This window comes from Desmodus rotundus, chromosome 5 (assembly GCF_022682495.2).
Source record: "Desmodus rotundus isolate HL8 chromosome 5, HLdesRot8A.1, whole genome shotgun sequence".
Lineage (NCBI taxonomy): Eukaryota > Metazoa > Chordata > Mammalia > Chiroptera > Phyllostomidae > Desmodus > Desmodus rotundus.
Genome location: NC_071391.1, coordinates 3882918 through 3903537, shown reverse-complemented (window position 1 = coordinate 3903537; position 20620 = coordinate 3882918). Strand labels below are relative to the sequence as shown.

The following is a 20620-nucleotide window of genomic DNA, read 5'->3' as shown; positions in this document are numbered from 1 at the left end:
AGCCAGGCCTGAGTGTGGGGGCAGGGGTCCCACCTAGACCACTGCCCCAGAGAGCAGAGGCACAGTGTGACCTCTGTCCTAGACCCCATTTCCCCTGGAGTGCTTCCTGGAGGAGCTAGGGCAGAGTGGGGCTGCATAGGGGCCCACCCTCAGCCCTGGAGCTGGCTCGGAGCAGTGCCAGGCCTTGGGGCTCCAGGGCTGCCCCGGAGCTCTGCCTGGCCTGCCACTGCCCCCACCCTCCCCCAGGGTCCCCTGCCTGGGGCTCGGGCAGCCCCTGGTTCCACCAGCCCTGCTCTGACTTCACCTGTGGCTCCCTAGGGTCTCTCTGGGACCCAGAGCCTCAGGCCTGAATCAAGGCCCAGAGCAGAGGAGTCTGGGGTGAGCTGTGGCGCCTGGGTGTCCTGCTGTCCATCCTGGGGCCCCGGCCCCCGCTCAGTCGCCATTGCCCAGGTGAGGCAGGCCGGGCAGGGGTCTCCTGCCTTCCTCAGCTGCCTGCATCTGGGTCCTCACTGTGCGCACTTGGAAAGCCTGGGGCCGGCCTCTGGCTTAGCTTGTCTGTGGCCAAATCCCGAGGCCCTGACCCACTGCTGCCCAATAAAATGAGGAAGCAGATGGACCACTGGGTCAGCAGCGTCCCCAGGGGAGCTGACCTGGACAGCTGGCTCCTGCTTCTCACGCACAGTGTCGCTTGCCTCACCCACCCACAGCAGGGGAGCAGGGACCCAGGGCTTGCTGAGGCCAGGCCGACCGGGGACCCATGGCTGCCTCCCAGACCAGGACACAGGTTATTGCAACACAGCGGGCCAGCCCTCGGGAGGAACTCACAGTCTAGACTGGACCAGTGATGGCACCAAGGACAACAGCCTTACAGACCCGAGTGGATGTGCCGCAGGCCCTGCGGGAGGCCGGCCAGGAACCCCTTGGGGAAGCAGGGGTTCTGAGCAGAGGGCCCAACACACTCAAGGGCCCTGGAGGGCGGGTCTTGAGAAACAAGAGGCAGCTGGGCAGGTCAAGGCCTGACGGGGCTTCGCTAGGGAGTCGAGTGTTATCGCGTGGGCAGTGGACGCAGCACGGGTCCCGAGGAGAAGCCGCGCCAGCTTCGGAGCCGAGTGATGGCGCTTACCATCTTACCTGGGGCTCGAGGTCCTATTATCACCCATTGGGAGGGTGAGGAAGCCAAGGCTCCGAGAGATGGCCCGAGCTGCCCTCCGGACAGCTGGCACACGCCCCTCCCCACAGCCCGTCCCCCTCCAGCACAGGGATCCCGTGCCGCCCTGTGCCTGAGCTTCCTATCGACTTGGCAGCATCTTTCTGCAACATCCAGACTGTCTACAATGAAAACGCAAAGCTTCCGGAGCCGGAGACCAGCAGGGCACGTCACTCTTACAACCCGAAACCAGCCTCAGTTCTGGCCTCTCCCCACAAGAAGCCCCTGTTCCTCTGCTCTACTCCCTGGCACGGCCCTGGTGATGCCAGTCCATACCTGCCTCTTCCCACAGCCTGGGAGCGCTCCGTCCCTACCCTGGGGCCTGGCCAGCACTGGGCCAGGATGCAGGGCTCCTCCGAGGCTGCTCCCAGGCACTACCATGGGGGATGGTGAGACTCAAACAGTAGAACTGACCCAAGGGCACACCCAGGGCAGGACGCACCCACCCCACTGCGTGGAGCCAGGTCCCAGCCCATGGACCCTGCCCTGTGGCTCACATTCTATTTCCCCCATGCTTCCCCCCCACCCAGTGCTTGTTACCCTCTGGCCCCTCTGCCCTTGAGGGGCCCCATGGCCCCATGTACACCCCAACAGTGCCACATACACCAGTGTGGGCTGCAACCTTGAATCCTTCACTGCGCCTTTGCCCTCTTTGCCTGACATTCTGCCTCCAAATGAGCCAGCTCTGCCGGTGCCCAGGTCTCCTGCGTGCCTCTGCCACCTGCCAGTCCTCCAAGGAAACACTGGCCACCACCAGACTCCCTCTCCCCACACCTAGAAGTAGAGGAGTGCCAGCCTCCACCCAGTTCACACACCTACACTTCTCCCAAGTTGGCGGCATCCTTCCCAGACCGGGGCTCAGCTGGCCCTGGAACGGGTCTGGCAACTCCAGGCTGTTAGGAAATCCCATCATAAACAGAAAAAGGTATGGATGAATTACAGGATGAAAGGATCAGCAGGACCCTAGCAGCAAATGCTGCTTCCTCCAGGAAGCCTTCCGCCAACACAGTTCTATAGCCCACCCAGGTTCCTGCACCCCCGCCCCACCCCACAGGCTCCTTCCTCTGCACTCTCCTAAGGTGCCTGCCTGACTAGCATCCTCAGCGCAGGCGCAGGGGCCTGCTGCTGCAGAGAGAGCCTGGCCCAGCCAGGGGCATCCGCGGCTGGCCCCATGTACATCGCTCCATTGTTCCTTTATTCTCCTGTTTCCTGTGTGACCCTGGGCAAGCTCCTGAGCCTCTCTGAGTCTCTCTGAGTACCAATAGTGCTTAACTGTCATGGTCTTTTTTTTTTTAAGATTTTATTTTTTTACTTTTAGAGAGAAGGGAAGGGAGGGTTGATTCTCACATGTCCCAACAGGGCACCTGGCCCACAACCCAGGCATGTGCCCTGACTGGGAATTGAACCAGCAACCCTTTGGTTTGCAGGCCTGCACTCGATCCACTGAGCCACACCAGCCAGGGCGTCATGGTTCTTGAGAAAAGCACAGCGCCTGGGACAAAGTCAGAGCCCACAGATGCTGTGTCCTAATGTTTCTGCAGGTGTTTCTCAAGCACTTACTAGAGTCTGGGAAGCAGGTCTGCCATCCCAGGCAGAGCACGCAAGAGCCCGGGTGAGTTCATCTGAGGTCATCCTTGGCTGTGCCTGGAGCCAGCTCCGTGGGACCACAGTCCCCCCCAAGCCCTGCAGGACAGTGTCACACCAGGAAGGGAAGGCAGGGCAGGGGCATGGGAGGTCTGGCACCCCTGCCCTGGACTGCGCACTTCAGATGTGTGGATTGCATCTCAATAAAGCTGTCAAAACAAGCAAAACTGAGCCAACACAAAGCCCGAAGAGCCTGCAAGCAAAAGAAAATATGCTCAACCTCCAGTAACAGGTAAAATGTAAAATAAAACAACTCTAAGATGCCCTTGCGTAACCTCTGTACTAATGTCAGCTCCCGGGATGTTGTAACAAAAGACACAAACACGTGGCTGAAGACAACAGATGTGTGTTGTTCCCCCCACTCCCCACCCACAGGGGGGCCACAAGTCTATCTATGTAGACTATATATAAAGAATACAACTCAGCAAAAAAGGCAAACAACTCAATTTAAATATGGACAAAGGACTTGAATAGACATTTCTGCAAAGAAGATACACAAATAGCCAAAAAACATATGGAAAGTGTTTGACCTCACTTGTCATTAAGGACATACAAGTCACAACCACAGTAAGACACCACTTCACACCCACAAGAATGGCTTTAATGAAACAACAAGAAAATGCTATAAACACAGAAAACAACGAGTGTTGGCAAGGATGTGGAGAAATTGGAATCTTCATGGACTGCTGGTGGGAATGTAAAATGGTGTATCTGCTTTGGACAAGAGTTTGGCTGCTTCTCCAAAAGCGTAGCATAGGGTTAACACGTGACCAGGCCTAGGTATAGACCCCACTTCCAAATTAAAACCAGCTGTTCAAACAAATACGTGTGCACACATGTCTGTAGCAGCCCAAGGCACAACAGCCAAAATGTGCGAACAACCCCAGCACCTATCAGTGGCCGATGCAGAAACAAAATACGGTGTATCCATGCAAGGGGATACTAGTCAGCCATAAAGGGAATCAGATTCTGCTGTGAACCCAAACCCTCGCAAACCAACAAAGTCTGTCTAAAAACATGAGGTGCTGACACTGACGAACACCACGACACGGAGGGACCTGGGAGGCCTCCCGCTGAGTGGGAGAAAACAACACGAAAGGTCACTTACTGTCTGGGTCTGTTTATGGGGCATGTCTAGAACAGGCAAATCAATAGAGAGGAGGCCGAATGGTGGTGGCCGGAGCGGGGCAGGGGGCGGGGAGTGACTGCCTCCTGGGTGTGGGGCGTTCTTCTGGGGTGAAGAAAAGGTTTGGAAACTAGCAAGAGGTGGTCGCGCAACATCCCAGAGGGAGAAAATGGCCCTGAATTGTAACTTTAAAATGGTTAGTTGCATGTCATTAGAATTTTACCTCCACAAAAATAAAACACGGCGATTCCACGTTCTCCTGCTCTTTCTGGTTCTTCTCGCTTGTGTGCTGGGATGAAGCCAGCTGCCCTGTCGGGAGACATCCTATGTAAAGGCCCACGGCGTAGCTGGGTCCTCCACTCAGGGCCCCGCTGGGCTGCATCCTCACCTGGACCTGGAATCCGCCACGCTCACTCAGGGTGTTGGCAGAATTCACTTCCTCGAGGTTGTAGACCTGAGGTCCCCATTTTCTTTTTTTTTTTAATCCTCACCCAAGGGTATGTTTACTGATTAGAGAGAAAGAGAAACATTGCTGATCGGTTGCCTCCCATACATGCCCCGACTGGGGACTGAACCTGTAACATAGGCACGTGCCCTCCCCGGAAATTGAACCTGCAACTACTTGGTGTACCAGATGGCACCCCAAACAACTGAGCCACCCGACCAGGGCCGAGGTCCCCATTTACTTCCTTCCCTCCTTTCATTTCTTTTTCTTTGTTCTCTTCTCTTCTCTTCCCTTTTCTCCCTCCTTTCCTCCCTCCCTTCCTCCCTCCCTCCCTCCCTTCCTTTCTTTCTCACAGGAGGCTGGAAGGAAGGGAGAAATAGAGAATGTCCCCATATGGCTACCAAAACGTTAGGGTGGTCATTGACACAGGCTGTGAAAGTATTCACAAAGAGAAGGAAGTTTTTATTCATACCCCAAAGAGGGGAGGGCATGGTATGGAGAGATACACCAGCCCCCCATTTTCCTGCTGATGATCAGCCGGGGGTTCCTCCAGGCCGAGGTTCCTTCAGACCTTCTTTCTTTAAAGATTTTATTTATTTATTTTTAGAGAGGGGAAGGGAGGGAGAGAAAGAAAGGGAGAGAAACATCAACGTGTGCCTGTCTTTTGAACATTCCACACTGGGGGAACCTGGCCCGCAACTTATGCATGTGCCCTGACTGGGAATCAAACCGGCAACCCTTCGGTCCACAGGCCTGTGCTCAATCCACTGAGCCACACCAGCCAGGGTATATAGCCTTCTTTTAAAGGACTCACCTAATTAGCTCAGGCCTGCCCATGACCTGCCCTTCGATGAACTGACTGGGGACCTGGTCACCGGGTGCCCTCCCCCCACAGTCCGGCCCACACTCATGGGAAGGGCAGCAGAGCCTTGGAGGCGGCCTAGCATTCTGCCTACCATGGCTTGTTCTACTTGTTAGAGGAAAACCACTAGGTCTGCTCAGCAACCACGGGGAGGAGATGACACAAGGATGTCAAGGGTCAAGGGTCAGAGCTCACTGGGAGACAGTGAGAAGCTGGCCCTTTACATACCTAACCAACTGCCTCATTCTCAAAGCTGGGGGAGGCGGATGGGGACTGCCTAAACCTGCCCCTTCGGGGTCCGTCGTCTTTCGTTCACAGCGGTTTGTTTCCCTGTGTGGTCTGTAGTTTCGGACCACGAGCTCAGCTTCGGAAGGGCTGTACCTGAGGCATCTTGAGCGGCCAGGCTTCAGGGATCCATCCAGAAAGATCTCTTGTGTGTTTGTGCCAGGAGCTAAGGAGGACCACTAAGCTGTAGTACGTTTTGATGTTAACTTCTTAACTTTGGGGTGTCTCCTGTGTGGGAACGCTAAACTTATAAAAAGCAGGCCTGAAATCATAAAACTCTCCTGGGAAACTTTTTCTCCACCCGAGGCCCAAATTTCCTTCCACCTCTGTGTGCCTGTGGGCAGAATTTCTTCTCCCCATTTCCTAAAGAGCTGCTTTTCTGCGGGGCCAGCTTTCTGTACGGCCTTAGTGGCAACGTCCTCCTGTGAGGCCCCAGCCGTCAGCCTGCGGACTGTGACCTTCAGGGCTTCAGCCCGGGTCCAAGCCCAGCCCATTCCCCACCCACTGCCCCGCCTGGCCCCCCACAGCCCCTCCTTCCGATAATCCAGGCTCCAGTTTCCACATCAGTTTTGACCCTGAGAACATACTACTTTCTTAAGAGCTTAGCTATATATATATATACATATGTGTGTGTGTGTGTGTGTGTGTATTTATTTATTTATTTATTTATTTTTTAAGTTTGTTTCTTATCCAGCATCTCTAGGTGTTTCTAGAAGGAGACTTTTCAGGCGATCAAACCTGCTATGGAGAAGTTAAAGACCGTTAAAATTTTAGCCCGTAGAGTCTCAGAATCATAATTTTACAATCTCCCTGGGTAGACGGACAGAATCGCAGAGGCAGAGGCCACAACATGGAGCCTGAGCTTTCACTCAGCAGTCCAGAACCTGCACCCAGTCACCTCATCCAGAGGTGACAGTCAGCAGAGATGACACCAACATCAAGGTTACACCTTATGGCCAGACTGCAAGCCGCCAAGGGGCCGGGCGCTCGCATCTGATAGCTGAGCACACCTGCCCCCACGAGCCAGCCTGCTGGGACTTGCAGCCGTGACCGGTCACGCCGGCTGTCCCGTGTGAGCATGTGGGTCTCGGCCATGTGCCAGGAGCAGCGAGGGGCATGAAGAGTCTTCTGGTGGGGAACCCACCCTGGCACAAACCAGAAGCCACTCTGTCCCAAGTGCCCGCTCTGTGCACCCGAGTTGCCTCTGCATCTGTTTGACACCAGTCTTGGTCCAGCATCGAGATGGACATTAGAAGTGGCGGGGGCTGTGGAAAACTGCATACCGGTCCCCATGCCTGCCCCATGCCCAGGGACCCACACTCCGCCAAAAGTCCCCTTGCCCTACATTCAGAGGTGGTTGTGTCTGGTTGCCCAACCTCATCGGGACGTGGCTGGAATCCTGCCAGGAGGATGTTGCCACATCTGCTATCAAAGAACTGTCCCTTCTAGTCCAGAATTGGCTGGGACCTGGAGGGACAGAGTGCTGGCGCTTCCCCCAGCCTACAGGTCACACTGCCTGACCCTCTCTGGGCCTGCCTGTCTTGGAAAGTCTGCATGCAAAGCAGACAGCTTTCGGCCCTGCACCTGCCTGCGTGTACAGGCCACCTGGCGGGGAGGCCGAGGGGAGGTGGCCCGGGGCCCTCACTGTAGCCGTAGCTCCCACTGTCCCCGTGACTGCAGGACCCCCAAATCTGCCAACCGGGGCTTCCTTCGCAGGCCTCACAGACTACAGGTTTAATCACCTTCGGTAGAAGTGGGCCGAAAAAGGACGCAGCCGGTTGTCTGGGCCGGGGAGGACATCATAGCGAGCTTACTCTGAGTGTGCCCAGACTGTCTCTGTTCCTGGCACCCTTAGCGTCGAAGTCATTTTTCGTGGTGCTCCTAAGGCCAAAAGAAATCTCCAGTAGCTCTAGTTACAAATTACTTTGGGTCTAAATAACTCACAAGCCCATATGTGCGAATAACGCAGTAGTCACCTAGAAAATTGAATTCACATCAACAGAAAGAGATGATGGTGCTTCTATCTCGTTAATAACACTACTACTTACTGACTGGCTGTGTGCCCCTCTGCCAGCTTCTCAAACAGCAGACGGGACACCCCCCAGCATCATTTCCTGCTCTGTGGTGATTTGCACTTTTTATCTTCAGAACTACAGGAAATCCAGCTTCTCCCAGTTGCGCTGTGAAAGAAGTGCGAAGTGATCTAACCCGCTGAAACTGTGAACCACGTGGAGCGTTTACCTTGCTCAGAAACGGATGCTATCACCACTTCCCTCGAAAATGTGCAACATTTAGCTCTGGCTGGTGTGGCTCAGTGGACTGAGCACGGGGCTGCCAACCCAAAAGTCACTGATTCCCATTGACTTTTGATTCCCAGTCAGGGCAAGTGGCTGAGTTGTTGCCCAGGTCCCCAGTTGGGGGCGGGCATTGTTTCTCTCCCTCTCTTCCCCTCTCTCTAAAAATAAACAAATAAAGTCTTTAAATTTTTTTTTTAATGTATGAGATTTAAAACTGCGCCCTGTGAGTTTCCCCCAGGACCCAGGTACCGCGGAGCAACCGTGTGGAGGAGGGTCCCTCCCTGTCCGCTTCTTAGAGATACAATTCCCAGAGAAGACCTGGGCTCAGACAAGGAGACGCCCCTGCCTGAAGTCTCAAGCCTGGCTCCAGCGCCCCCTAGAGGCTACGACAACAAAACTCAAGTGAGGGCAGTGGGGGGCCTAGAGGAGGTAGATAAAGGGTGGGGGCTGGGCAGGGAGGCTGGGATGCTGACGAAGACTACAGGAGGGGGCAGCTGGACCTGGGTCTCTAGAATCTGTCCCATCCTCTAGACCCGTCAGTCTCTGCTGAGGTTCCTGCAGGCCACCCCAGGGTGGTTGGGATGGGCCAGTTGAAACCCTGCAGATTTCGGAAGGGGCGGGGTTTCCAGGAGGGAGGCCGGCCTGGTGGGCGGGGCTTGGGGACGGTGGCAGCCTCGGGGAGGTCCAGGACTCTGATGACAGTGCCCTAGAAGCTGGGTCAGCCACACACAGCCCGGGAACTCTAGGTCCCCCCACGGCTCAAGACTTCCCAGTCAAGACAATACAAAACGCTCTTTATTGTTCCCTTTCTATAAAAAGTCGTGCCTCTTGGTGGGCTATGGGGATAGGGTGTGCAAAGCACAAGACAAGCTCTGCCCAGGCCTGTAGCTGAGAGCAGGGGCGGGGGGAGGGGTGTGGCAGAAGTACCCTGTCCTGTCTGCGGCTGGGATGGGTCAAGTGCTGGGAGGCGACAGCCCCTGGGGAGTGGGAGTGGGGGTGGGGTGGGTTCAGCTGTGCTTCCTCAAACCCTAGGCCCTGGCCGAGGGGTCTCAAGGCTCCACCCCACCTAGGAGGAGGCCAAGGAGTGGATCCCAAGCTCCAGGTGGTCCCGGGGTTCTGGGAGGGGTGTTTCCAAACATGGGGGGTGGGCGACAGAAGGTCCTTCTTGAAGATGGCAAAAGAATCAGGAGAACCCCTGTCCTCAGACGCGGTAAACGAGGCCTGAGAGTAGGCTGGGCCCTCACTGCTCCTCAGGCCCGTCGCCTTCCTGCGCCTGTTCGTAGGGGCAGGGCCGGCGGATGAAGCCAGCTGGCTCGGGGCCAGGCCGGGGCCCCGCGAGCAGCGCTTCGTCCTCCGCGCCGTCCCCTCGGCTGCCGCCACCGCCGCCGCAGTGCTCGCCCTCCGCGTCGCTCTCATCAGAATTGTCCTCCTCCAGGTAGCGGTAGCCGCGCACCTTGTGCTGCGGCCGCGGGATGCGTGGCTGGCGCGGGACCACGCCCCGCCGCAGCTTCTGCTCCATCACCAGGTACGAGATCATGGCCACCACCAATGTCAGCAACAGCACCACCAGCTTAGCCTGGGCGCACAGGGAGGGATGCTGGGGACCCGCGGGCTCCGCCCCCAGCCTCCCTCGCCCCGCCCCTCACCCGGATAGGCCCACTCACACCCGCGGGCTGCCTGAGCACCCTCCTGCCCGCAGGACTCAGTCCCTGCTCCGCCCCTTCCAGGCAGACGTGAAGACACCGACGTGTGCGCGCACTCGTCTGGCGGCCTTTCACTAGGGCTTAGGTCACTGTCCCTTATATGCCGGGGGACGCAAGAAATGCTTCCCAGGTGTTTTTGACTGTAACCCACAGCCAGAAAATTCTACATCATAACAGTACCTACACACATAATCGCACGCATACTCCCTGCTACTTTCTATTCTATTTCGTTTATAAAAACATGGGAGACAGACGCTCAGCGTCCCTCTCAGGCCCAGAATCCGGTGAACAGGTTACCCAGCCACACACAAAGTGGCTGGGATGCACCACAGGCGAAGAGGAAACTGGGAACCCTTTCAGAGAGCGGTAAACTGAGGCCCTCAGGAGGTGGGGCAGTAAGTGAAGGCTGGGTCTGGGGCCACCCAGTGGAGAGTTGGGGGGCATGTGGGGTACCTAATGCCCCAGAGGCCCTCCCGTACCCCACTCAGCCTCACCTTCATGGGCAAGCTGGAGCCCAGGTACACAACGAAGATGGCCACTGCCTGCCACCAGTGGTAGATGGTGAAGATGAAGTCTTGCCTCTCTTTGTCCTCGTACAGGATCCCCAGCAGTGCTGCAGGCAGGCAGGACAGGGAAGGAAGGGAAGAAGTGTCACCCAGGGCTCAGGGTGCCTGATTTCCCACCATTGCCGAGCCTAGGCTGTGCGGGGTCCCAGCCCGTGGCCGGGATCGCCTAGAAAGCTGTTGCCGGCCGGTTCTGGCCTGCCCCCTAGTGGAGACCCTGGTTACCACGCTGCCCCGGGAGCTGAGCTGATTAAAGAGCGGTGAGATGGGATGCAGGTGGGCCTCGCCCTGGGGCGCGCGGGGCCTGAAAAGTGGAAAGCTTCGTGTGCAGTCACATCCTGTCCCCTTTCGGACCCCCAGCTCTCCAGTGCCAGGCCTGCAAGGCCTGTTTCTCCTCCTCACCCCGGCTCAGGGAAGGCAACCTGCTTGCAGCAGCGAGCTTTCTGCAAACTGAACCTGAAGTTGGGGGACTTGACCATATTTCCCAAAGAACCCTCCCTGGGGTGGGCAGAGGGACACTGGACAGGGAGGCAGGGGGCTCAGAGTCTACTCTCAGGCCAGTCAAGTGGAGAGAGTAGGTACAGGGATGTGGATTCAAATGCGGGCTCTGTGGGTGACTTGGAGTGAGCTGAGTCACTGTATTTTGCCAGGTATGATGTGCTCCCGTGTATAATGCGCGCCCACGTTTTTGGCCCAGACTTTCAGGAAAAAGTCTTTCGTTTTAATTTTTTAATTCAATTATTTATTTATATATATTTAGAAACAAACCGATTATCGTATTCCAGGGTATTATTTTGCATACAGATATCGTTATTGCTTTCTAGAGTTATACTCTTAATGCATAAGCATAAAAAAAATTAAAAACATTTATATAGATATGGAATTAGCACTACCCACGTATAATGCACATCCTTATTTTTTCCTCAAAAATTTGGGCAAAAAAGTGGGCATTATACGTGGCAAAATACGGTCACTCCCCAGGGCCACTTTTCTTATCTGTAAATGAGATCAGGTTACCTTGTGAGGTGCGACAAGCCCACACAGCGCCTCTTACATCACACCCTCGCCTGCCACTCAGACATGAACACCTCTGTCCTAGGGCCCTACAGTGTGACTGTACCCCATGGAGCTGCTGGGAAGGGACATGAGTTCCCGGGGTCCACAAAGAGAGAACAGAAGATCTTGGCAGAAGGGGATATTGGGACCAGGCCCGAGTCCAGACATATCACAGGTCCAAGGTACCCAGACAGCATGCTGCCCAGAGCTGGCTGCCCCCGAGCAGAACAGCCAAGGGAGTGTGGTCCAGAGCATGGGGCTCCGTCCCAACAGATACAGGTGCCTGACTCTCTCTGCTGGTGAGCGCCGGGGTCACCTGAGCCAGCCCCCGCCCTGCCTGCAGTGAGCATGACCTCCACCTCGCCACACCCCCAGCGGTGATGTGCGAAGCCGTTGACAGCACCAGTCCGTCAGAACAGATACTGGTGTGGAGGACCCAAGTGGCTGCCCCTCTGCATGGCACTGGCATATCTCTGACTCACCCCCTTCCTTCCTGCAAACAGGGCCCCACTCCCCAGTGCCCCCACTCCGGCCCACTCTTAGTCCTGCCTGGAGTTTGACTTAGATTTGGGGCCTGGACTCTGCTAGTCTGCAGACTGGTGTCAGGGCTGCATGCCTGCTCCTAGCTCCTCTCTGCAACAGCCACGCCTGCACCTACACCCCGGGCGGCGGGCAGGGCCACCTGCTGCTTCCCGTGCTCCACAGGGCACAGACCTGGAATCTGCTCCCAGTGTCACAAAAACTGTGTCCAGCGGGCCCTGTTCCCTGGCTTGAAGGCAAGGGTCCCCAGTGTGGTTTTCACGCTACCCTTCAGAGGCTTCCACAGAGCCCCAAACCTACCCCATGTAAGCACACGATCGCACGCTGACCCCTCAGTGTCCACAGGGCCCCACGCCCAGCCTGGGGTGTCCACAGGGTGTCCATGGCATACGACTCCCATACCTGCCCCAAGGGTGGCCACAGTCCTCCCCATTGTCCCTACAGTGTCCACAGGGACCCCCTCCTACTTCTACCATGTCCACAGGACCCTATGACAGACCTCCTGTGTGTCAATGGGACCCCACATCTGTCCCTGGGATGTCTGTGCTGCCTGCAACCACCCCAAGGTAACCACAGACCCCCTGTCCAGCCATCCCAGGGCCCATGGCCATACTCACTGGAGAGCCCAGTCTTGTTGAGGGCGCTTCCCACACCCCAGAGGGCAGCTGCCACATAGAGGGCCCACATGTGTTGCAAGACCTTCGGTGCGGGAGCCCAGAAAAAGAGGCTGACAGTGAGCAGCAGGTGCAGTCCGGCCCCAGACACCAGGGGCACCTGGCGCGGCAGCCACAGCCCCATCAGCCCCAGCAGTGAGGAGGCCGAGGCGCCCAGGCTGTAAGCCACGAGGAGGTAGGCCAGGCGTTCCAGTCCGATGGAGCACACACCGTAGCCCTGGGGGACGAGAGCGAGTGAGGTCAGCTGGCCCAGGCTCTGGCTCTGCCCACAGGAGGTCTGACTTTAGGCCGCACCCTGCCCTCTCTGGACCACCTGGGTGCTAACACCCTCCGGGGCCCTTGGGAAGCTTCAGGGGTCGGGCTGGGGACAGAGAATGAGAAAATGCTTGGACACTGAAGGCACCGAGACACCGAGGCTGCACCCCACATGGAGCCAAATGCTCGATGGACATTATCCTACTTCAATCAGATCGCACCTCGGAGTGAGCGTCTTCACTAGGTTCACCTCGCAGATGAGGGAACTAAGGTTCAGAGGTTCAAATGATTTGTCCAAGATAGAGGGGGAATAAGAGAAGAGGAAGGGGAATATGTGGGAATACTTGTCCATGCTGATACTTATATTCAAAACTTAGTTGCTGTTTATCTGAAATTCAAATTGAGCCATATATACTGTATTTCCCCTGACAACCTTACGCAGGCTGTACTTACCAGGGCGAGACCAGTGCAGGCAAAGAGCACCTCAAAGCCGCTGTAGATGAAGAAGGGCGCGAGGTGGCGCAAGCGGAAGTCGCGCACATGCTTGAAGGGTAACTGAAAGATGTTGCCCCAGCCGACACTACGTAGGTCGATTTCCTCTGTGGGCTGGTACGCCGCCCCGCACAGGCCCAGCACCTGCGAAGGAACCCCGCACCCTGAGGAGGCGGGCAGAAGGCACTCCGCTCCGCCCCTAGACACAAGCTCCACCTCTTCACCCCGGCCCCACCCCCACACACGCCCCCGGGCCTCGCATTTCCTCCCAGCTCCGCCTGCAGGCCAAGCCCTCACCCTAGCCGCGCCACCAACGCCTTAGTCCTGCCTCCAGTACCGCCCCCAGGTTGGAGGCAGGTACAACCTTGGCCCTGGGTTCCACCTCCAGCCCAGGTTACCGCCAGTCCTCTCAGACCCGGTCTCCAGGAACTCGACCTCAGATCTGGCCTGGTTCCTCTCCAACTCCAGTCTCAGTCCACAGACGTCTGCCTGCCCTATTGCCTCGAAGCTCAGGGATGCTAACCCCAAGACTCAGCCCTGGCTCCTGACTCAGACCACATCTCCAGGCCTCATCCCTGCCCAGGCTACCAGCCACGGGCCCAGACTGCAGCCCTGGCTCCCCGCCTTATTCCTAGACCTCAGGGACTCCGCCCCACCCTGGGGCCGCACCAGAAGCATGGCCACGAAGGCCACGGCCATGAGCACGCTCTCCACCACAATGAGGTTTCGGCTCCGCGGCAGCGTCCGGAGAACTGTCTTGTTGAAGCCGCTGAGGATGCCCTGACTGTTGGTGCCTGAGATGGGGTGGAGAGAGCACTGTGAGGCAGCACGTAGGACATACTCTCAACTCAGTCACAAAGAAAGGCAGCAAGGCTAGTGGGCAGAAGGGGAGGGTTAGAGGGGGTGAGAGAGGGCAGCGCCTGCACAGGCAGGATTCCTTGGGGAGCAGTTTGGAGGTGAGGGCCAGGAGGGCTGAATGTATTCCAAGAACAGAAATACTTTCCCCCACCCCTCTTCCCGCCCTATTGCACCAAGGCTGGGGTGCAGGGTGCCAGTCCATCTCCCACCCCCATACATTTACTGTGTACCAATTGAGCTCTGAGGGTATGACTTGGCCCCAAGAGAGATTTCACAGGCAGCTTCATCCCAGATGGCACCTCCTCCAGGCAGCCTTCCCTGACACACCCCTTCCCTCTCGCTGAGTCAGATTAACTACATACTCCAACAGGGCCCTTCCCCTCGACCACCAGAGCCATGGGACATGGGACTCTCTGCCCTGACCCCTGTGACAGAGCAGCCTCTCTGCCTTCAAGGGCCCAGTGTCTGCAGGATAACTCAATGGGGGAGGTGGGCAGGACCTGGGGACCCCTCCCGCATGAGGACTAACCGCAGCTGTGCACGTTGTACAGTGTGTGGTTCAGGTCATACAGGTAGTTGTTCAGGAAGTAGATCATGGGCAGCTGGGCGCAGGCAAAGCTCAGCTGTGGGCAGGAGAACAGCTTGGGCCAGGCTTGGGGCATGGAACCAGGCAGGGGCACAGGCATGATCTGAAAGGGTCTGGGCAGAGCCATGGGGGGACAGGAGCCCTCCCACCCCTGGGGCAGCCTGCTGGTACATGGGGGGGAGGCAGGGCTCAACGCAGGAGGCCTTCCTCCTGATCAGCACTGGGGACAGCAAGGGAATGAGGTCTCAGTCACTTGGGGTAAGCAAGCAGGGGTTGGCCCATGAAAGGGCAGTGGGACTAGAAAGCTGAAAAGACTGGAATGGGCTCCAATGTGTGGGTTCTCAGGCTGTATATATGGGACCCCAGGGCCCCATACGTAGCACTCACGTGGAAAAAGCTATAGAAGATAGCTTGGAAGACCAGGAGATAGGGCGCGTGGGAGCCCCGAGGTGGGCGCTGCTGGGGGTCCTGCCCATCCCGCTCCTTGTAGTGGGAGTACTCATAGTACTTCTGGGCCATCCTGGACCACAGAGGAGAGAAGGCTCTCCCAGTCCAACCTCTGCCAGACACCTCTGCTTCCCTCACCCAGAGCTATAAGCTGGCCAGCCCCTGAATCTCATGGATGGGGAAACTGAGGCCCCCAGAGCAGAAGGGGCCAATCCCAGGTCTCCAGCCTCCCGCCCTGCTGCCCACCAGACTCACCTGGTGATGTAGTTGCCCATGGAGGCCCAAAGAGGCACAATGGCCATGCCCAGGGCCACGGCAGAGGGCACAAGCGTGTAGTAGCGTTCCCAGTAGTTGGTGGAGACAAAGAGGGCGTAGATGCCCACCCCCAGGAACATCATCCACTTGGTGCCGAAAAACCTGTGGGCAGCGAGAGGGATGTTGGTACCACATCTTACCGGGGCTGCCGGGCCACCGGGGCCGATACCACAGTGACCACAACTCTCAGGTCATGAGGCTGTGTGAGGTGGGGAGAGACCCCCAGCCGTGGCGTCAAGGACCCTAAGATAGAGTCTCAGAGATAGGGACTTGCTGAGTGGCCTCAGGCGAGCCAGGCGTCCATACCCCTGCCTTCCTGGCTGTCTTGTGGGTGCGCAGCTCAAACCACGAGTGGCTCCTAGCCACTGCAGGGGTGGAAGGAGATAAAGCAGGGTGAGGCCTGTGTCCTCATCCAGCCCTCATCTGTGTTCTGGGCTGACTCACCAACCCTCTTCCCCACCCGCCCACAGGTGCTGGGACTGCGGGGCCCAGGCACATGTCCAGGGGACCGACCCACACTGGCTAAAGGAGACTCAGGAGCAGAAAGAGGAAGAGGCTCCCATGCTGGCCCCGGCAAGGCCGGCACCCTGGGGCCCTTCCTCCCTGCCCACTGCTCTTGCCACAATCAGGAAGGTTTCAGCTCACTGGCTCTGAGAAAATGTCACACCATACTCAAAGGGGGTTGACAAGTGACAAGATAAGGGCCCAGTCAGGGCATGGAGACTGGTCAAGCTAAAAGCCACCACAAAGATCTTTGGTTTGTTTTTTTTAAGTATTTGTGCTCATTGGTTCCCTTTGGTTCCCAGGAAGCTCAAAGTGAAGTGACCCTAGTTTTCTGACACGATTACTTTGTCTTCTCTTGCAGGGCCCTGGTTCTTTTATTATCCTTATGTTGCCACATAACGAATAGAGGGGCAGCCCCCTCCGATCTAGCTGGGAGAGGGCAGGTCACACAGAGTGCACTGAGCATTGTAATGGAGTAAAACAGGAAAAAAGTGAAAACACTAGCAGTCATTGCTAGTGAGGCTCAATGACATGCGCGCCCTGGCCGGTGTGGCTCACTCAGTGAGTGGGGCACAGTTCTGCAACGCGAAAGGTCGCCAGTTCGATTCCCAGTCAGGGCACAGGTTCGGCCCCTAGTTGGAGCACATGCGAGAGGCAACAAATCAATGTTTCTCTCTTGGGTCAGTGTTTCTGTCCCTCTCTTTCTCATTCCCATCCCCTCTCTCTAAAAATAAATAAATAAAATCTTTTTAAAAAAATGAAACAGGCAGCCTGTGGTCATGCAGATTAGCAGAGCCCTTGGGAAAATCAGCCTGGTAGCTTGGGCAAGGGGCAAGGATGGGGGTTGGGAGCTGCTCCGCCCGGGTTCACACCTGCAGTCTGCGACGTGTGGCCTGCACAACCTGGGCAAGCTGTTTGAGCTCTTGGTTTCTCCTTGTCTAAGCTTCCAGCACCTCCCACCGATTGCAAGGAAGAAGCTAACACTTAGCAAAGTGCCCAGCACACAGGAAGTGCCGCGAGCTAGCGGTTGTCAGTGGTGGTGGGTTCCAAGAGCCAATAAGCCTTTCATATGCCTCTGACCTAGTAAGGGCCCTGCTGGGCATTTATCCTGGAAGTTTTTCAATTCAAGGAAGAAAACAGCCTCAGAGCACAACATGGACTTGCAAAAAAGCAGAGGGCGCCGCAGTGGGCTGCTCTGAACCACGGTGCGGTGCCTGCAACTCTGCGGAGGATGCCCCCTCTGGAATGCCCACTGGGAAGCAGGGGACAGGCCACGAGGTGTGCGGTGCAAAGAAAGCGTAAGTGGACGGACGTGACACACACACGCTCTGGTGACAAGGCCGTCAATGGCATCCTGCACGCTGGTGGGACAACCAAGGTAGACGGTTTACTGGAGGGCTTCGGGGGGGCTTTCTTTTTTTCCGATTTCCATTACGATTCTAATGCTGTTTGTTCAGCTGTGAGAAAGGATTGTTTTGGTTAAGATAGGGGAACAAAAACCCAAGTGATTTTGTCCACTGGTCTCTAGGTCCCGCCTGGCAGGTAGGGTGCTTGTGGCTGGGCATTGTCAAGAGGCTGGGATGCCTTCAGGCTCAGTCTGGAGCAGGAGCAGGCCTCCTGGAGCCCCTGCCCAGCCAGGACCTTTTGGAAAAACGTCCCGCAACACCAGAGCCACAGCCGCCTGGGCCAGGGCTGGGTGCCTGGGTCTTGCTGATCAGACTGTGGCTCCAGGCCACAGAGGAGGGCCTGAGGACAGTGCCGCACAGGTCACAGGAAAGCTGAGGGAAGGGAGCCTGGGTGAATTTCCGTTGCTCGAAACCCAATGTGCCCTGGGCAAAGCTTTGTCTCCTTCCCCAAACCCGGCTTCACCCCTTCTCTCCCAACCGCCAGGGAGGCAAGGACTCTCCCAACTGCCCCCTCCCAAGACCACCAAGACAGCCCCTGAACCCCCTCAAGATAGGGGTGACAGCCCAGCCCTCGGGGGACAGCAGCGCCGCACCTGATGAGCACGGGAGTGTAGAGGAGGGCGGCGATGGGCGTCACGTTGATGCCGATGAGCATCTTGCTGTCGATGTCCGGCAGCCCCATGTTGCCGTACTTCACCTCTCGGTAGGTCTCGTCGTAGTGCAAGATCAGCTGCATCTGCAGGAGGCCTGGGGACAGGGAGCGAGCGTGCAGGGGCGGCCTGGCTGCGGAGCAGCCCGCAGCGCAAGCAGAGGCTGGAACGCTCTCACCCAAGGGTGCCTGCCCTATTCCAAAGCCCGAGAGGACAAAGCGGGAAGCCAGGCTGGGCCCAGCGCCCCGCCCGCTGCAGCATCCTCCGCGACTTGAATCCCTCCCCCGGGGCCACCTGCCTTGCTCCGCGGGCCTCCTGGACCCCAGCCCCCTGTCCCCGGCCCCTGCCCACACATTCACGAAGGCTTTGCTTGGGGCCGCGGAGACAGTGCAGTCTCCCTCCCCACGTGGTGGGGGGGGCGGTTGGGACGGCAGCTGCAGCTGCGAGGGCCGCAGACTGGGAAGTGAAACAGGAAGGGAGACCAACTGGCCCCTAAGGTTTCTCTTTCCCAGCCGGGGTCTGGGGAGGGAAGGCGGTGGGGTGAGGGTCGGGAAGCCCGGGGGTCCAGCGCTGAGCCCGCCGGGGGACGGCAGTGCCCCCGCGCCTGGCCCCACGCAGGGCGCGCCGCGCGCGGGACCCACCCAGGTAGACGCCGTAGGTGAGCGTGCCGCCCGCGCTGGCCGCCAGCACGTTCTTGAGCACGCCGAGGCGCTTACGGCGGTAGTAGCGGCGCTCCTCCTCCTCCTCGTTGTAGTTGGGGTACGCGCCCACCAGCTCGTCCAGCTGCGGGGCACGCACAGCGCTTGCACCCGACGGTGCCCCGGGCCCCGCACCCCCAACCCGGCCCGCCCGGAGCTCGCCGCCCGGCCCCACGCACCCCTGCTACGGCCGTCCCGGGGGTCGCACCTCATCCCCGGCTGGGAGACGCCGGCCCACCGGGCCTCCGAGCCCTCCCATGGTCCCCGTCTCCGCTCACCGGCGCGTCGGCCCCATCGGGAAGCCCGAGCCGGTCCTCATCGCCCTGCGGCCCCACGGCCCCCGCCACCGGGTAGAGCGGAGGCTCTGCCATAGCCCGACCCCGCCGGACGACTCGAGGCCGCGGTCCCCAGTGTCCCCAAAGCGGGGCCAGACCGACACTTCCTCCAGGAGGCCAGGACCTGCCCCCGGCCAGCCCCGCCCCGGCCCGCCCCGCCCCGCTCGGTTTTGCCCCACGAGCCCTCTACCCCGGGAGGGGCGGCCCCGGCACCGGAGGGGCGTGTCCTGTGCCTGCCTGTCCGTGTGTGTGCGCGCGCGCGCGCGCGCGCGTGTGTACATGTGAGGCCAGGACGAGCCCCGGGGGAACAGGTCGGGGAGGGGCATCCTCTTAGCTGGATACCTCGCCTTGTCGGCTTGAGTGTGGGAGCCCCTCACCTCGACTATTGGGCAAACACCCCTGTATTTCCTCACCTGCCAAATAAGAATAAGCCGACAAGCACTTCTGTGGGCTGCAAACAGGATGGGGGGACAGGCTGGCCGGCAGGAGGAAGAGACGTGTCTTAGAGGCCATGTGGACCTTGAGGGAAGGCTCTTGTGGAGGGGGACGGACAGGGGAGACTTTCAGTGGTCACCACATGGGAAAGGGGGCCGGCCCAGAGGAGTCCTGTAGAGGGAGCGAGGGGACAGGTAGCCTGAGAAGGCGCCAGGAGGCTTCGGGATGCTGCACCTTGAAGCGGCAGCTGAGAGCCGACAGCATGGCAAGGCCGGGCTGCACCACTGGGCAAGGTAGGAGGAGAAATTCACAGACCTCGCAGGTGCATTTCAAGCTGGCCAGGTAGGTGGTCCTGGGTGGGTGGGTGTCGTCAAGGAAGGGTCTTTACCCTTCCCGGGCGGGCCACCTGCTCAGGCGGAGAAGGGGCAAGGCTTGTTGAGCTCATGGGTTTTGTGTCTCCCACCAGAAGGGACCACCAAGGTGAAACTAACCAGAGGATTTTCAGGAACAGCCAGAAAGCAAAGAGAAGGGAGGAGGGAAGCGGTGGTCCAGTGCCACCGTGTCCCAATCGTCCCCCATGCAGACCCCGCCAGCAAGACATTGCTTGCTCAGCGGAATGGCGGTGGCTTCTCACCGGCTGGCGGCCTGCCACGTTGCTGGATTTCTCTCTCCCAGGTCACTCCCTGCCTAAAGGAGAGGCTACTCTGCGGTTGAGGGTCCCAGAATTACTGAAAGTCTTTGTTACACGTTGGCCCCTGTGGTCTGTTGACCGTTTTAAATTGCTTCATTAACCCCGATTCACTTCGGAACGTTTTTCTGGTAGCTCGTTTCCGAGCCCGGCACTGCGGCACACGTCAGAGAACGACAGCATGCTAGCCTCGTTTAAGTCTACGTGCCAGAAACGACTCACGTATTTATTATTTTTTTTATGTAAACGCAGACACAGAGAATACAAACACGGATGGCCTGAGGAGTAAGGAGGAATTTTGGTCTTGTTAGCTTCCCACACTGTCGCACCAGGTGAATTTGAAAGGCCGCCACTTTCAACCCCAAACCTCTAAAATCTGCTGATACTCAGTCACTCGGTCACTGAGTGAGTGAAACCATCACCAGGTCAGCCCAGGTGTGAGGTCTGGATGTGACTGGCCAACTGCCCCTGAGACAGAGCTGTCAAATACGTAACAGGCTCCCTGGTTGGATGCAGCCCACCGGGGGAGAGTGGGACGGGAGAAGGGGA

The 20620-nt window shown here is 58.0% G+C and overlaps 1 protein-coding gene across 2 annotated transcripts; it reads right to left on the bottom strand.

Annotated features, from left to right (window-relative positions):
* Positions 1–8639: 8639 nt before the first annotated feature.
* Positions 8640–19084, bottom strand: UNC93B1 (unc-93 homolog B1, TLR signaling regulator). Of its 2 annotated transcripts, none has more exons than XM_053925294.1 (11): positions 18892–19084; positions 18557–18698; positions 17859–18012; positions 15296–15457; positions 14981–15113; positions 14537–14630; positions 13819–13943; positions 13111–13293; positions 12346–12619; positions 10064–10182; positions 8640–9442 (listed from the first exon to the last, which is right to left on the bottom strand). In XM_053925294.1, the coding sequence occupies exons 1-11, from the start codon at positions 18982–18984 to the stop codon at positions 9107–9109; spliced, it is 1815 nt and encodes a 604-aa protein (XP_053781269.1). In that variant the 5' UTR covers positions 18985–19084; the 3' UTR covers positions 8640–9106. The 2 variants fall into 2 exon arrangements, with proteins under 2 accessions (XP_053781269.1, XP_053781270.1); XM_053925295.1 differs by having other exon boundaries at positions 18822–18960.
* Between the last annotated feature and the right edge of the window lie 1536 nt (positions 19085–20620).